This window comes from Acanthaster planci, linkage group LG07 (assembly GCF_054643075.1).
Source record: "Acanthaster planci isolate LZ-2023a linkage group LG07, COTS_SCS, whole genome shotgun sequence".
Taxonomy (NCBI): domain Eukaryota; kingdom Metazoa; phylum Echinodermata; class Asteroidea; order Valvatida; family Acanthasteridae; genus Acanthaster; species Acanthaster planci.
The window spans coordinates 15,495,898-15,514,594 of record NC_141783.1 but is presented as its reverse complement, the minus strand read 5'-3'; the positions used below and the strand labels follow the sequence as shown (position 1 = coordinate 15,514,594).

Here is an 18,697-nt window from a genome sequence, read left to right as displayed (position 1 = left end):
GGTCTGCCCAGTAGTCTCATATCGCCATACATTATTCACCTGTGTCTCTGGCTTCATTTCACGCTGGAGCTTACCGGTAGGTCTGCCCAGCAGTCTCATATTGCCATACATGTACAAGAAACTGTGAAATCAGGGTGCTAGAGAAGAGGATATTTCACACTGAACAGGATGATTTTAACTTATAGCAGCAAACATGAAGTGAAAGATCAGCTGACCCTCATGTAGACAAAGATTGCTTATACACATATTACAACCTTTCAATTGCTGCCTAACACATTCACATTGCACCACAAAGTCAAGAACCCAAGCCCCAGAACTTCATCAGTGACAGCTCTTCTGAAAATGACACACTGAGATTTTTCTTGCCACTTGACATCAGAAAAGACAAGTCTCCAACATCCTCACTCCACTGATTAAAAGGCTACGTGAGAACCGTTGTTAAGGCCCCGGTGGGACCCATTCAGGAGACCCATTAGAGAGAGCACAGGGCAAGCCTACACTACCTCAAACATGCTCACCAGAGTCATCGCCTGCTCTGCAGTAACACAAAGACTGCTTTGGCCAGAAAAACAGTTTTTGCTTGACTTGGAAAGGCTGTGTGTTGTGCAGGCTGTGAACATTTCACATCACTTAGAAAAGAACCAGACACAGGTGCGCAATGTGCATAACAGTGATGACGGCTTCAGTAGCGCCGGTATCAACTGTAGGAGGCACTCATGACGCTGAATGGGGAATGGGCATCTTTGCAATTTTGCCACAATTCTGCAAATAACTATCAGAACGACAAACTAACACGTTTTTCCTAACATTTCAACATTTACCCACGTACATGTACAAAGAAAAGAGGAAAAGCAGAAAAAACCTGACAATATTCAAGAATGTTCAAGTTTACTCACCGAGTCGACATGGATGTAGAAGTAATGATTTGTGTGGAATAGCAGCCTTATGAGCCGTCGGACTTGACGTAGTGCCCTTCCATGAACAACGAGCACATACACAATGCGAACTGGCCTGCCATCTTCAATCTTAAGCTTTGGGTTATCTTGAACTTCATTACTTGGCTTTCCTGGTAAAAGCAAAACCAAACACCCAAAACAAAGCATGTTACCAATTATATGTACATGAATGTCTTTAAATGTGACTTTTCGAGTTTTCCTTTACAAAGCTTCTTGTAATCAACCAAAATCTGAAAATGCAAACCCCATTGTACTCTCTGTACTAAACTAAATAACTTATCTTCGGGCAAACTTGAATTCTCAATTGTGATTGGTCGATCCATGGCAACAAGCAGTGTGATATATAACAGTATTGCATGGTTCATATCAAAACGTGCGTAATGCACTGTTCTAACTCAATGCACAACTACAAAATTTACTTTAAATTCAAAGGTGGCAAGTTTGCGCGCATAGGCCCTGATAACATGTTTTTACTGCGGGTCAAGTTTGCTTGAAGATAAATTCGTTATCGGGCTCACGCAATAGAGAATAATACAGTACATCTGTGTCCCGTATTCCACGTGGCTATCAGCCTCGTGATATACGGGACTCAGATGCACTACATTATTCTGTGTTCCACTTCGCTTGTATGATAACTAATAAAATTACATATCAAGGCCAGTGAAATAAAGGAGTGTTTGGACTTCAGAGTTCTGACACTCTGTTTATCATAATGCACATCCAGGGGTTGGATTCTAGAGAATTTATGGTCTAGTAATTTAGGGTTAAATAAAACCATAAAAACTTTCAATGTTTCAGGAAAGTATAAACTCATGTTTCCTGAGAGTGCTGTAGGTAAAAGTTGCAATTTGGGGGCAGTATTCTAACTAAAAAATAAGAATTGCAGTTGACAAACTTTGGTATTCAGTGTCAACCAGGATGAGTAGAATTTTTTGCGGGGTGAGGAGGGAAGTGGTGAGGAAATTAACAAAATGAAATAACATAAGTCAAATGCCACCTTTCAGTGGGCACATCCTGGTCATTTTCTGAGGGTAGAGGGAGCCCTTCTTCATGTCACAGAAGGTGTCAGCAATTTCCTGCTTGCACTGCAGCGATGTGGCCCTTGCCAGGGCTGAAACGGCATCCTTCCCTTCGACATGGCACTTGGAGAGGTACTCCAAATAGATCGTCTTGTTACCACCAACGGTCATGTTGGCCACTCTGCTCTGGTACTGTTTCTTCAGTTTTCCCTCTTTGCCAGGTGGAGCCTCCTTAATGGGCGAGGCCTCCTCAGCGGGTGGAGCTTCATCCGGTGGGTCGTTGTCGTAAGCGGGCGGGACCATCAATATGGCAGCCTTGTTTAATGAGTTGGCATTGGCACTGTTTGTGAGTTGATTGGAGTTGACCTGCTCGGGAATCGGTTTCTCTGCTTCCATTTTGGTCCCAGCCTCCTTCAATGACTGAACTTTCTCCCCAGTTCTCCTCCTGTCCAGTGGAAACACCTCCTCCTTGGCAATTTGTTTATTTTGGTTGCCAGGAAGATTAATAGGTGAGTCTTTAAACTGATGCATGACTTCTTTGAAGATGCCTAATGACAGAGCATTAGCCACGGTGACCTGCGGATGCAACATGGTATTCTCTGAGTCCCTGTCACTTGGAATCTTGTTTCCTTTCATCTGAAATAAATAAAAAACAAGACATGTACGGTATGAACTGTCAACAGACAATCTATTTGAACCATTGTTCTTTCATAAACACAATAATTTCTTTACGTGAAATGGCTTGCAAGAAAAGTTCTCTGCAAACAACTGCATATGACAACATACTATATCTCTTTCTGTCCATGCGTACATGTAAAATAGCTGAATTTGAGTATTTGCAAGAATAAGAGCAATACATTGTTAAGTTCACAACAAAATTTATCTGCCATAGCACTTGAAAGAATTTGGACAACAGTTCAAGCACGGCTTCAACAGTGTATGAAAAGGTAAAGCTAGTTGATAGCAGATTCTTGCAGGAAAAACAAGGAAAGAATACCAGAAATGAAGGCAGACTGTATTTGACTATTTTTCCTGGGAGCCAGTCTAACCTTTGTGAGAATGCAGCCGACAATGCCTGGACAGTTTCTGTACTCTCCATTCAATCCATTTCTTCATTGCAGAAATTAAGGAAAATAAATTGCTGTCAGTCATCACAGTCGCATGGAACAAATATTACAGATCTTGACTAGCGTTAACATGCAGCTGAAGAAGTTTGGATAATGGAGAGAGTGCATGTGCCGGCAGGACATTTGATCACAATTGTACATTCATTTTTGTCTGAGCAGTGAGTACGGATAATTTTGAATAATGCAGCAAGGACACGCAGTCTGCTGGCACGACACCTGATTCTATAAAGATTATGTTTGACCACGAACTTCCACTTTTTGTTCCAATGAGAAACCAATGGAAAAGCCCATTTTTCTCTGCTTAGACTTCTCTTGTTGGCTTCTACTCAAATCAATACTGACAGGCACAGGTTTTCAAGCTTTTTAATTTCTAGTGCAGTTATAATGCTTTGACACAACACACTAATACATGTACGCACATGTACAGTTCTGGCTGCTTTAGGCCAGTACCAACACTAATAAATCACACAAACATCAGATTTCCATGACATGAGTTCTGTCGCTTTTCTTTTTTTTTTCTGTGTGTGAACTTGAAGTGTCACTTGTGCTTTCGTGCTCCTCACTGTAAACAACCATCAATACATAATTTCTGCCAGAAAGAGTGTGTACTTAACACGTGGTTTAAGGCAAACATGCGACTGACCCACGCATGTACCTGTGGTGGAGTCCAGCTCACTATTCCTTGAAACTTGTCCTGACCTACCCACACAGGTAATTGAGCTGTTGTTGATACAAGAGTGTTGTTGAGTGAAAAACGACAATGGAATCGAAGGTTATTGTACAAGAGCTAGTACCCGTATATGAAGTACACAATTTCAATCCTGTCAACTACTCAAACCTTCGTTCTTCCCTGTTCAAAATTCACAACCAGTTAGCAGGGGCACGTTCTGACATTGTTGATTGATTGTGAATTTCCTGTTCAAAAAATTCACAACCAATTTGCAGGGACACATTCATTTTTGCACCAAGTGGGGGAAATTTTCTCCACTCTTTGTGAGAGGGGTGGGTGCTCATGCCAGAACAAATAACCTAATACTGTTAACAGCCCTGACTTGTCATACATGTTCTGTGCAGAATCCAAATCAGTCACAAGAGCTGCACTGAGAGAGACATCCAAGAAACAAAAAACCACTTGAAGTTGTTTGCCGAGAGAGACAAGGCATGACAGAAGGATTTGATGCGGCTCCTTGTGGACGAGTACTTACTCAGAAGATTGAGACTGAAGGATACAAATAAAATGGGAATGGATCATCTGACGCTTAACATTTAAAGGGAAATTGCAGTAGGCTTTGTACATGTACACAAGTATGCCGATGTAAATTTCTATATTCAGTACGGATATGGTGTGGATACACACTCATGCTTACCACCACTGACATCAATTTACCGTATGTCATTGATACAGAGCAAACCAAGAAGTAAAAAACAATAAAAACTGAATCTTGATTGATATCGGATCAGTGAAACAAGAATTCTTAGAATTGATTTTTCATGGACTCTTTTTTACAAAAACAAAGGGATATAGTATATGCACGCATGGTACATGTAGGTACTGTGCATGTAAATGACTGTATACAGAAATGATACAAAGGTACAGTATAACTGACCAGTAAACTTGACACAAACTCAGCACATGAACTACTCTCCTCTGCCAAATTTGTCAGATTTGATCCCTTGGCAAAAAGAACTGCCAACCATGTACCACTCTCAACACCCAGATGCACATTCCAGTCACTCATCCACAAGCTTGCACTGGAATTAACTGCACACACTGAAATCACCAACTTCTTCCCTTCCGGCTATATCGCCGGCCCTTGACCTCTGTTGACCCACAGCATCTCACTCAATGGTAGTGAAGCTTAAGGTTTTCACTTTAACAGCACATGTCGGGCCGTTATAAAGTATGCTTGGCACTTTTCAAAAGCCTTGAACTGTTTTGTTAACATTCTTGACCCACGCTACCAGTAGGTACAAAATAAAATGATGGGATCGGGCTTCTGATGCATTTAGTTTGGAAGCTTGCGCAAGATATGAGCAGCCATCCAGAAGGTGGTACGGGTACATTGAAGTACCCTGATTGTAGGTGCATGTACCATGCACTTGTTCAATTAATTTTCGAAGGTTAACTATAGGGAGAAAGAAACAACAACAGGAAAAACAGAATAAAATAAAATTACTATATGAATAGGGGTGTCACCACAATTTTCCGGGGGGGGGATTTTATGAGACAAAGCACTTATCAGCAGAAATATGATAATCCATTCACTAGGAGGTATTTTCAAGCATTTTATCTCATTTTTCTCCTTTTCATGTCGTTTACATTTTCTTTTCTTTCTTTTTTTGGGGGGTGGGGGTAGTGGTGCCACCTTTTCCCCCTCCCCTCAATGCCCAAGTATATGTATCGTTACTAAGTGATATCTTTTAAATATTGTATTTTTAAACAAGCTTCAAAACTGAGGGGAATGTGAACCTTTGCCTTGTTGCAATACATGTGCACTTGATGCACATTCTACGGTACCTCAGCTGGCAAGTTTTGGATACCAATCTGGCACTGCAATAACAGGGAACAGATTTCCAAACGAGAGAGAGAGGGACTGCAATTGCCAATAGAGAACTACATGTACCTGTTATCAATCAACCTTTGAAGAACACTAAAATCACTTCAAATATTAACCCGAAGGTTGTTTACTGCATTTCATCCTTTTGGATTTCTCAGGGTCTGTTCTCGTCCTCGGTCCTCACATTCCCTCGAAAACCATCACCTGCCTCTCTCTTCCGTTGGCACACACATCCACATCGAGGGATGCAGGTGCTTCCAACAACCGAAAATCACGTCAACATGGGAGCCCAATGAAAACCGAGATTATCAGTCAAGCAGACACCTGGCAATCAATGCCAGGTATCGGTATGGTACATCTTTGCTAGCCAATTGTAGCAAATCGTGTTGAGCGTCGCCGAGTATTACAGCTGCCCACGATTGACCGATCCTGCAGGGGAGGGGGAAGGGACAGTCTTTTGGATAGTACTTCCAAGAGTCGTCTTCATCAGGACAGACACAATGATTATTAGGTTTCTGGATTCTACATGGTCGGACGAAGAGGGGAGGAAGACACTCAAGGATGCAACCCGCATCGTGTGTCCCCGCCTCCTTCTCATCTTACACAAGTCCAAACAAGGCACAGCGCAAGGATTTCAAGTTGCTGAGTCCCGCAAGGAGGCAGGCAAGATCTGAAAGGGTATGCTGTGCCAATACTAAATGAATCAGGGAAGATATCCAATAACTGTGCCACGTCAAAAGTCCAATGAACTTGGGAATGCTGCAAGAGTCCACCCATGCAGGGACGTAAGGTGCATCGTGCGTAAGTCGCACTGACATTATCGGCTGAACTTTCAGATACACACATGTACTTTTATGGTATGAATATACCGAGAAAAAGTGCTAACAGAAAAAGCTTGAATCACAGTTTGACACAAACAATGTACTAAGGTCCCGTTTGTTTCACACAAATGTGGATTACAATCAGTGATCCGTCATTGGCTCACTGACACTAGAACTTGCCTTATGGAAATGGCGAACCTATTCTGGGATCACTGATCATCCAGATCTGTGTTAAACAAATAAGCCCTTTGTCTAAAGAGCAAATTACCGACCAGGAAAGCACCGAACATTAGAGAATTTCAGAAGAACGGATGGGGGGCTGGTGAAATCATGGATTTGGAGGCCTTGATGAAGGTTGTTTTTAATATTACATTCCTGTTTCATTCAGGAAATATGAAGTGGTAAAATTCAATGAAAAGTGCTCTTTATGACAAATGGCACTTCCGTGTTCAAAATTTGTCCAGATTTATTTTCAGGTATAATGTCTAAACGAATTTTACCAAATATAGCAGAAAATGCATTGCAGAAACTGCTTTCTGCAAATGGCTTCTTGACATGTCAAATATAGAAATTTCCAAAATAAACTACGGCCATTTGACCCCTTTAAAATAAGAAAAAATTGATCGTAACATGAATGCGCTCATACTTCAAATTCCATCCCCACGGGTATTTTTACTCGAAATCAAAACAGCGTCTACAATATTTACGGGAAAACATGCCGACCCAAATGCATATTTACGAAAGCCTCAACGGCGTCACTACATGAATAAAGTTACATACATTTTTTTTCTTTCAGGAAATATGAAGTGGTAAAATTCAATGAAAAGTGCTCTTTATGACAAATGGCACTTCCGTGTTCAAAATTTGTCCAGATTTATTTTCAGGTATAATGTCTAAACGAATTTTACCAAATATAGCAGAAAATGCATTGCAGAAACTGCTTTCTGCAAATGGCTTCTTGACATGTCAAATATAGAAATTTCCAAAATAAACTACGGCCATTTGACCCCTTTAAAATAAGAAAAAATTGACCGTAACATGAATGCGCTCATGCTTCAAATTCCATCCCCACGGGTATTTTTACTCGAAATCAAAACAGCGTCTACAATATTTACGGGAAAACATGCCGACCCAAATGCATATTTACGAAAGCCTCAACGGCGTCACTACATGAATAAAGTTACATACAGTACTTGTACATATGTACTTCATGTCAGACAAGCTGAAAAGACAGGCATCCCACAGGGTATTGGCTCCAGAGAGACCACTGGATCATCTACATATTGATCTTTGTTTTTCCTTTTCTTTTCATTTGTTTTTTAAATCAGGAAAGCTACAAATTTTTATTACTCCGTGTAAATATAATTTGGCTGTACCATATTTGTACGAGTATAACAAGGTAGAGCAATAATTCATTTTGTTTCACCAAGCAACTAATTGCAGATGCTGGTTGTTTTTGAAAACATTACTGAATTTAACACTATCTTCATGAAACTGGCCAGTTTCCTTGTCAGTTTGGAGATCTTTTGACTGACGAACTTTGTTAACTACACTTGACAATAGTGTTGCCAGTACATGTTCATGCGTATTAAGTGATATCCTTACACCTCCAATGAAAACTCACATTAACAAGATGTCTTACAGTTCTTAAAGTTGAAAGATCACTGTGGATAGATTTTTTTTTAAATAAACAAATAAAAAAAATTAAAATGTACTTGTTAAATACAAAACAGCGGTTTTCATGTAAATGTAATCCTACAGTGTATACTTGGCTTTAAAACAAGATGTGGGTGAATGTTCAGGTACACTATAATGCTTGGGGCCTGCATAGACTGTAACCCTCTTCATGAATATGTGCCACCAAATAAGCTTCCTTCTGGGCAGGAATTCACAGACAAAGACCAGCTCATATTGACAAGTAAATGGAAAATTACCACTACCCTTAATCAACATTTCTGCACTGATCACCACTAGGGAGGAACAGAATACACAGACACACATCCCTCTTCAGAATGCAAATCAAGACAGCCGTAGCTGATAATCCAGAGAGTCCTTTCTGATGCTGACAAGTTCGAAAAGATACTCTGGAAATATTCCTGATGCATATAGATAAACTGAATGAGACAAATAGAGTTTTTACAATTTACCAACTTTGTTCTGACAGGAACATGGAGTTTGGTAAAAGGTACCCTTCAATGAAAGCTGCCTTTGCCTGAACAAGAGCAACGCATTATAACTCACAAAGAATACCCACAGTTTTGCTTAGACTACAAAAATATCTACATGTACTATGTGCAATAATCATTACCGGTGACAAAGAGGCCCATGAAGACATGTTTAGCTCTAGAGGGAAAAAACACTGGAAACTTTCTAGACTGAAACCCCAATTCATATGCTGATCTACATGTAACTATCTTTACTTTGAAGCTTCAAATACTGTAGTTAAAGAAAACCCATAGTGTATTAGCAACAAACATGAGGCCGTTACTTGACTGTAGCTTGATATTTACACATGTAACTCTATAGGAGCCGGCTGCAGCTACTTCCGTAGTCTCGTGAGTAATTTCTGGCCCTAGCCAAGTAATTAGGACACCGCCTTATTACCAGCTCTTTACTGCTGTTCAGTGACACTATAATGATTTCATTATGTCAATAGATTAACCCTAACCCCCTGGGGTGTATGTAAAATCATATTGAAATTGGAGGATTTGGGACTGTTAGGGTTGACATGAAGAGGCACATGTAAGTGCACCTGCCCCAATGAGGTTACGCCTTTTTAAGAAACACAATTCTATGAACAATGCTTAAATTACAGGCATGGATTAAAAACAATATCCTGAAATCATCTCATTTCCCTTTCGGAAAAACTGTAACTTCAAAACACTAAACCTCACAGTGGCTATATCATCTGATTTTAATATTTTACACAGGGAGTCAGGGCTGAAGAGTTTGCCAGGTGCAGTAGCCTCTTCCAAAATTGTGGACAGAAGTGATTCAGGTAAAGGAACAAGTTTTGTTTGCCATTGTGAAGTGATATTTTCATCCCGTTTGACATATTTCCATTTTCCTTTTTTGGCTTTTGAAATCCCCATCTCGTTGCAATCTGCCACTCTGCAATTTCCCCAGTTATGCTTCTGAAATGATTGTGGCAAACCATCTTACTCAAGGATCTTGGACAATGTCACAGAGCCACTAACTACTCAACTTTGCTGAGTAAAGAAAACATTTGTTTAGCAACAACAAGGCAGGTCACTAGCTAAAATTTCAAGGAAGGTTTCTGGTACAGCATACTACACTTGGGTGGTTCTTAGCTCATTTTCCTTAGCAAACAGACTCGCAAAACGGCCAATGCCTGCTCAGCAGCTTGAAGAAAATTGAGCACGGATTGCCACGGTCCCTGATTTCTGCTGCTAATCTAGCCAACCTGTCCACCTGTCCCAAGCACAGGCAATTATTCCAGACAGGCAGTTTTCCTTGTACATAATTCACAACCCCCAATTTATTTCACAAAATCTGTACCTGTACATACGTATTACCATCCAAAGCACTGGGTACAAGGGAAACAGGGCCTATAGCACAAAAGGGTATCGGTTTTACAAGTTTTGCAGGGAGCGGCCAGGTAGTTTTTAACATTGCCTAGGACAAGCAAATATTTGAAGCCCAGTTGAAATTCTCTCTGCATTGTTAAGAATTCGTTAAAATTCAGTTATGTAAAGTTTTGCGAAGGTTATGTAAATTGAGTGGGCCAGTCGCTCTGCGACTGGCATACTTTACCACTATTGGTATCCGGATTGGTATTGGCAATCAGGATTCCATTCATGGAGGTACCTCCCCTCGCAACGGCCAACTTATCATTTGTTTAATTTAGCACTCTTTAATTTTGTACGCAACCATGTCATTTAATTTCATTTGTCTGTCGAGTGCAAGACCTTGCCCACTGGTCATCATCGTTTAGCTCACGTTATCGTGGAAATGGGCCGATAACGGATACAAACTCTCGAAAGGCTGGCGGCTCAGGATTCCATTTATGGAAGTACCTCCCCTCGCAATGGCCAACTTATGATTTAATTTAGCATCGTATAATTCTTTGCGCAACCATGTCATTTAATTATATTTGTTTGTTAATTGGTAATGTTGAATAATTAATTAATTCCAATCCTATTTTGAACAAATTCCTTGATTCCGATCCTGATGTCATATCAGCGTTCCTTTCCCATCCTTTATCTGTTACATGTATTGGGGTTTCCAACTTCGTAACAGCATATACATGTACATGTGCATTGGGCTATTTCCAAATTAACTGGCTACGGCTGGAAGTAACACATACATGGGTAATTCCAGATATTAGGGGTCCCACTTTTCTTTCTATCCCTGTCACATCGGATATATATGAGTTTATAAGTTCAGAACAGATTTTCTTATTTCCAAGATTGACTAGTTAACGCAAATTAGCCCAGGCCTACCTGCCAAACAAATCAATTCTGGTGATAGGCCTATTTCCATGTCAAATAACAAAGGTCAGATGTAACAGGGACACAAAATGTTACACTATTGGACCCCTAATTTCTGGAATTACCCACATCTACTGGTATGAAAACTAGCTGCAGCTGCTAGCCACTGGCTTAGCCATTAAATTCAGTAGGAACATGTTACAAGCCATAGCCACAGTCTTCAGACATGGATTTACCACTACCGGTGAATGTCATGTTAATGAAAACTATTAAAATGCACGAACTAATAAAATCTTAAATTGCTTTCAAGTCTTTCCCCATCAAAATTTAAATATTTGTACAAGTTTGCAATCAAGCAGAAATGGATTTAATAGCCAGACTTATTGATGCTTAGTCTGTTCCTTGCTCTATGGTTGATTTAAAACAAATCCTACAATACACATGGTACCCTACAGGTACCTCCCCAGGCCTTTTGGGGAGGGGATTGAGGCCAGTAATTGTGTCCAGAGGGTAAATGCTTACCAAAACAAAGACGCTGGTTACTGCCCTGAGACTAACTACATGTGTATGATGACTCAGGCAAAACAGCCCCTGCATTCACCTGAGTGTAAACCAATGTAATTGACATTTAAGTGAAAGGAATATCTTGAACAAGCCATGAGAGGGTTTCAATTTGATTAGCATCTTGATGCAGGTGTGGTCTATTGCAAGTTAATGGTTGGCTCTTCAGTTTGTCTTTGGCATTAGATTGCAGTGTGTACAGGGCAAATGTGGCCAACTCTATCCACATACATATAGCAACCTAATCTAACTCTTCAAGAAGAGATAGAATGTACATGTACCTCACACAAACAGAAGTCACTGATGTTATTTTGATATCAGCTTTCAGTGTTACAAAGCTCTAAAGCCTGACTTTATTTCCAAAGTTTTCTTTTGATTAAGCGTTATTTGATATGCATACACATGTACATGTACGCTAAAAGAAATGATTTACTTATCAGACTTTGTACAAGTAATATATAATTCAGACGTACATCACTATTTTTTACATGCTGGTTCGTTCATTCAACCAGATAACCCAATATAAATTCCTCCATATTTGGGTTTGGAACATACTGTACCTTAATTCTCAAAACTCTACCACAACTGGGGACACAAAGACACATTCTTTTGAACATGTACCTACATGTACAGAGTTTCAAGGGGCCTGCAGACTTGCATGTCATCATATGATCTAGCAGCTGGACTCTACATGTACCTTCCTCAATCCTGCCAAATGCGCCCAAGCCTCCTGATGACTTTTCAACAAATTTCGGGGTTGAGGTAAGGTGGGGCAAGGTGGTGGGGGGGTTCGGATAACAGCCTTTTGGTCTAAGACAATCAACTTTCCGGTAAAATGGGCTCCATCCTTAATCCTATGAACGCAAGTCCTATTTTTACAATATCATTTTTTAAAAGAATACAAACTACAATGATTTCCCGAGTTGAAACACTGACAGTGACATGCATTAAAAATGACCTGAACTGCACTAGCCTCAAAGCACAATCTGATCACTACTGACAACAGCACATTTATTGTGACATTAATGACCTCTTGGTATTTAGTATCTCTTTGAAACAGTGCAAATATGGTAAATTTAAAATTAAAAAAAAGTACATGTACCGGTATATTTGCCGCAGGTGAGAGATTGAGATATTCTCATAAATAACAAATTTTTCTCTCTTGGTTGAGCCACGCTCTTGGTTGAATCCCCAACCCTCAACAAATGAAATTCCAAATCAATATCTCTCAACCTTTAAATAGCATAGGTACAGTAAGAAAGGGGGGAAAAAGGCTAATTCAACACGAAAAAATTTGCTCCACAAGCCACCTACAGCAATTTAAATGCTTTTAAGCCCGCAGACTTTAAATTTTCAGGCAAACAGTACACGCACCTGCTCAACACACACACACAAAAATGAAGGCTTCCGGCAGATTCTTTTCATGGCGCGGATTCCTGTAAAATCTTGTCTGTGTCGTGTTTTCAACTTTTACAGGTGCCTGGTCAATAAGGCAAATGCCTCAATGTCTGTGAGTGATAACAACACAGAGGCACAATCAAGGCAGAATAAAGAGAACTTCACTGCGCCAAAGGATCTGTCGCCAGTAAATTTCAAGCACACGCTACCTGCTGATGGATACAAAGTCCCAGCAATTCCCGATAAGCCCAACGCACATCTCACGGACAGAGTAATTAGATTTCAATGGTAACAGACATGTCTGACGGTGTTTTGTATCTTAACGGGTGGCGAATGGAAGTGAGGTTTAATCAAGAAAAGGTATAGAATTACAAACGACTGACAAACAAGACGCAGGAGGAATTTCTCCCCCAAAACGTGGGGCTAGTCCATATCGACTCCGACAGAATGTTTTCTTGCTTTGAACTCACACTGACTGTCTCATCCATCCCCTTCATATGCTTTGGAGCCAACTTAAAGAAATTGTGAGGCAACCTTGGAGGAACATGAGGCCATGGCTGTTGACTGGTCAATATGTGTCAGCTGACCCCATAGCATAAAGAAGTATATGCACAATGTGTGGTTTTCACAAAGCAATAGCCAACCCCCAAATTATTAGACTTATATTGGATTTTTTAATCAGTTTAGTTGGCAGCCCCCAGAGAGCATAAACTTAGTGTTGATAGAGGCAAGGATGACCCACCCCTATACAATTTAATGGGACAAGCATGATACAATAATTACAGCATGCTCCTCACTCACTCTGGCCACAAGGAAAGTGCTTGTTGGCACCTGCTTAGTGGCATGATTGTCTTGGATAACGACCAGGGGTACAGGTACCTGCCAAATCTGCCTCCTCCCACAAAAAGAGAGAAGAAATGGCAGCATGTCTTTAGACACATTTACTGCTTTTTTCCTTGTAAGTGCCCACGGAATGTCTCCACACCAATTTCTCTTATAATTTCTCCCCAAACACGTTGACTAGATACGACCCACAACAGATGGCATGTACAAAACTGTCTTATCCACAGGAGTGCTTACATGTATAAGCATGACTCCCCACAACGAAACAAGTACAGTGGCCCACTGTTGACATTTACTTTCTTCCAAAGTTTAGAGATTCCTAGCCTCTGTCTGGTAAGTATTGGAACACTGTTGCATAATATTACATAACTGCAGTTTCTCTGTTGAATGTTGATGGTAGTACAGACTGAGTGAGAGTGCTTGGTCAGGGAGGGTTTAACCATGGAGTTGTGTTTAAGTCTGAAACAGAGCCCTGCTGTTTTGCCACATGCAAAGCTTGTCACGGTCAAAATAAAAAAATGAAAGCTCAATTTACCCAACGACAAAGGTACAGGAGATTGGAGGAAAATGAAATATCCACGAAATAATCACCAGAGGTTTAAGAGGGCCAAATAGTGGCATAAACTTAGCGGTATAAATAGATTTGTGTTTGCCTACATGAATCAGCAACCCTTAAAATACCCATTTCTTGAACTAACTATCAACTTCAAAGCATAAAGACACATTAATAATAAACACAGGATTTTCCAGATTCTAAAAGAGAACATTTGAAACATCCTGAAATCATGAAAATTCTTGACAAATCTCACTCCTGAAAGGACCTTTGCTGCAGTAACATATTTCATCTTTTAACAGTGTGGCGCAACAGCATTGGCAGAACAGATTTTCTGGCATTAGAGTGCTTTCCAAGCCAAGGATGAAAAAAAAATCTTGTTATAAACTTTTGTTGACAGAAATTTGCATGGGAGGGGAGGTCACCTGCAAACATTGAAGCTGTTCAAAGGGAGTTTCGCTAATATCCAAGAGCGAGAAGTAGACGCAATTGTGCATCCAATTTTTCCAGATCTACCGTACTAGTACATTCATGCTAATTGTGAAGAAAGACATCGAATGGAATCCTTACAGAATGAAACGGCCCTACAAACCGAGCCCAGGTGATCCATAGCGCAGGATGGAATTTTGCAATTGGCTCACTAACAGACCTGAACATATATCTGAAGCCAAGTTTTCATCATTGATGAAGTCAACTTCCATGAATGTGCTTCTAAGGGCAACCTTTCTGCTGCATTCGTCTATGAAACTAAGGCCAAAATTGTCAAAAGTTTCTGGCAATAGTCCCTGGAAATGTAAGTTAAAGACTCATCCGACCAGTACTTATTTATGACAATTTAAACGGAGCTACTTACCTCAGCTTTATAAATCAAACATTAGACCCCAGCTCTAGGCAACAGCATAATGGAGCTGCATTCATTCAACAGGCTTGGTTTGTAGAAGATGGAGCTCTAGCTTAATATAGGAGAGTAGCAGTTGGCTGGCAGCTGGACTTGGTAATCCTATAAAATAGCTGCCTGAGGTCACCAGACCACACTCCATTATTTTGTTGGCTTAGGGGCAATATCAAATCCAGGGTGGCAGAGCAAAGGCCCTTTGACTCTGAGGACAACATACGAACTGGATGGCAAATTGGTAATGCCTTCACAGCAATAATATGGACTCTGACACCCCAATGCAACATCCACTGCAATACATGCAAGACAGAACACTCACTTATATTGCAGATCAAGGACAGCACGTTGAAGACAGAAACTCAAAAGATCAATGCAGCTCCATTAAACAAGGCAGTTGTGTACAGGCTATATACAACAGGCTACATCTTGAGATCCAATTAAGCTAGACTCACAGGTGTCATTTATTGAGGATTAAATCACACCCTCTTCATCAACACTAGGACAGATATGATACGAAAAATTCAGGCAGTGGGAAAACAAGCACCTTTAAATTGGGTGAACAATTTTTCAACCACTTTGTGGGTCCAGACGTGCACCCAAAACTTGGCTTAAATGCTATGCCAATGCCCCAAAAGTACATTGAACATTAACCTCCAATTCGTTAAACTTTTAACATCCAGCAATATATTTTTTCCATATTACTACTCGGCAACAATGAGAAGCCATCATCTTTTTTATCGAAGGACACGATCAATCTACCATGACCAGCACAATTTTTACCCTCTCATATTAAAATCCAAGGATTGCCCCAAGGCTCGTTTTTTTTCAGATATGGGTTTTCCGTGAGATCGGTTGCAAATTTGGGTCAAAACTCACGCCAGGGCAAACGGAGCTCTAGGTGCGCGTGATCTTTGTTAATCCATCAACATCACAGTTTGCACGCCGCGTGGATATTTCTTGAAATAGCTTGCTGCACGAAACCATGATAAGTCTACAGATTTACTCGTTCAAAACTCTTCTTCCAAGACATTTATGAGTAGGTGGGTTACTCTTAGTTTTTTTCTTGTTCCCAGAATTGCCAGCAACATACACTGAACTGGCCATATTAACTTCTGATCACTTATTCTGTGACCGCTTTTTCATGTTGAGGATATTACTTTACCCTTAAAATTCCTTACCCTTAAATGTATTTTTCAAATCCTAACTTATGATTTTGGCATTAGATAAGTAAATTCTATTTTTTTCATGAGTTGCTATTGAGAAGGGAGCCCAGATGGTAGACCTGTGCAAAATCTGCAGAAATACATATGACCAGAAGCCAAGAATTCCGACAACGCAATTTTAAATGTAGCCCTGTCAATGAAATTTCCAACAGTTCACTAAGTACTTGATTCTGACTGCCTACTTGAACGTGATTCTGCATGCACTGCAGCTTTTGTGACATTGGCAATCATGCACATACAGAGGGCAATGACACATCAATTTTAAGCTGGTGATGTCGGAGCACTTTTTGTGTCTCATTTCTCCCTCTGGGAAGGGGACGGGTCAGAGAGAAAAAGACAGGTACACAAAAAACTTTACAGGTTTGCTAAACTTGTTTTCATGCATGTTGCTGTGTTAAAAGACAAACAACATCTACATATACTAGTTTTCATTGGAAATGAATAGAAGGTAGTAGTTTTTCAAATCTTAGACAATACTTTCATCAACCTATGCATAAGGGCACTATTTTTTTTCTCACTTGCTAGCAGTGATGGCTTGTTACTAGTTCACCAGCATTTTCGCTAATCTGCATCTCCCCCCCAATTTTAACCTTCTTTTTCGGCAGAAGTGTTTTCTGCCCCAACATCATGCATAAGTGTGCACTCGGTACTGACTGTTAATGTTTAATTGTTGATGAGTAGGGCTAATCATAAATCATAACACTACTCAAGTAAATTAAACACACAGACAAAGTGTCTACCGGCTGAAAACGGTTTGTTTTATTCACAACCCAAGAGACAGAAAAAAAATTCATATCAGTGTGAACAGTTTATGTACATGTACAGTATTTTCTATGTAGTACAATGTATGCATATGTACATGTACATGTACACGCACATAATGTACATGTATGCACGCCTGGCGAAATGTACACAATGTACATGCAGTTGAACATGGTTAGGAAGAGTTATAAGACGTCATATTTATTACAAGGACAATGTTAGGTCCCAAGTCTTGGTGTTTCTTTTTTTTTCTTTTCATTACTGTTTCATTACTGATAACACAAGAAAGCTATTTTAACAAGGTTATTAATGAAGTCCCAAGGACCTTGTTATAATGTGTTCCACTGTAAATTATGTATTTGTACATGTTCGTTCTCGACTGTGTCCAGAACCTATAGCGTACGAACCAAACACAAAATCACAACTGAGACATCACTGTTGTCACAACTACCAATGACCGATCAGAAAAACCAGTATTGCATATTCATAGCACACATAATGCATATGTACCGGTATATTTTCATGTACATGTACACACACACTACACACACGGCACGTCATACGCGTGTGATGCATATTCATGAATTTACATGTACATGTACATGTACCTCTCCGAGCAGGATGCAATGCATGAACGTACATGCCGATTTAGATTTTGCATGCAGAACCAACGTCAAGTCATAGACCGCCGGTAGTACAGTAAATGGTGGACAGTTACGTGGGATCGCGCAGCATGGGCGTTGCGGAACAGATGTTTTAAACGATTTACTGTATGCCACTCCATTCATGGACTTCAGCATTACTTCTACTTGGCTGATACCAGGGACCTAAGTAGTCTTGGTTGCAAAAGGTGCTGTACTGTACATGCATAATTTGGAAAGTTCCCTAAAAATGCAGAAATGTGTGATTTACATGCATATATTGCACAAAAAGCTATGGAGACACTTCTGTTCTACCTTGAATGACATCAAGCTTTGCCTCATGAATATGGAAACCTTCATTAGCATACATGTAAATCTAAAATGTTGAAATTTCTCCCTTTTACTACGACAAAGGAAGTGGAAAGTCACTGTGATGTGTACATGTACCGATAAAGAAAGCTGTCTTTTGTGTGTTTTAAGTCATAAAAATCCTATGTGACGGTTCCTTTAAACTATTGACTAATTCAATTTGACGGCCTAACTGCGGTGGTACTGCACTCACGCGCACATTCTTCAGCTTGACGCGCGCGTGCATTTGGCAAATCACGACACCCTGTTGGTCGAAAAGGCACATAATGCGCGCGTACCACCTGTCCACGCGCGTTGTGCCACCACAGTAATGGCTTCTAATTCTGGTGGTCGAATTACACTGTACACTGTACTGCAATCCACATACATGTACATGTACATTACAAGCTCAGACCTGAAGCTAAAATCCTCCTCTTTATTCACTTCTGCAGTGTCTGCCCTATCCTTCTTGAACCTGTGACTTTCTGGAAGTATAACGTGCATTCCCCTAAAACAAATGAATTTTTAATAGACTTAATGG

The 18,697-nt window shown here is 40.2% G+C and overlaps 1 protein-coding gene across 3 annotated transcripts in view; it reads right to left on the bottom strand.

Moving 5' to 3' along the window:
* The window catches only part of LOC110980264 (xylosyltransferase 1-like), a 55,443-nt gene that overhangs the window by 21,679 nt on the left and 15,067 nt on the right, over positions 1-18,697 (bottom strand). For all 3 annotated transcript variants that reach the window (XM_022236793.2, XM_022236794.2, XM_022236795.2), the window contains exons 3-4: positions 1,954-2,611; positions 897-1,066 (exon numbers count right to left, since the gene is read on the bottom strand). In XM_022236793.2, coding sequence (XP_022092485.2) covers positions 897-1,066; positions 1,954-2,611 — 828 coding nt within the window. The remainder of the gene's footprint in view (positions 1-896; positions 1,067-1,953; positions 2,612-18,697) is intronic.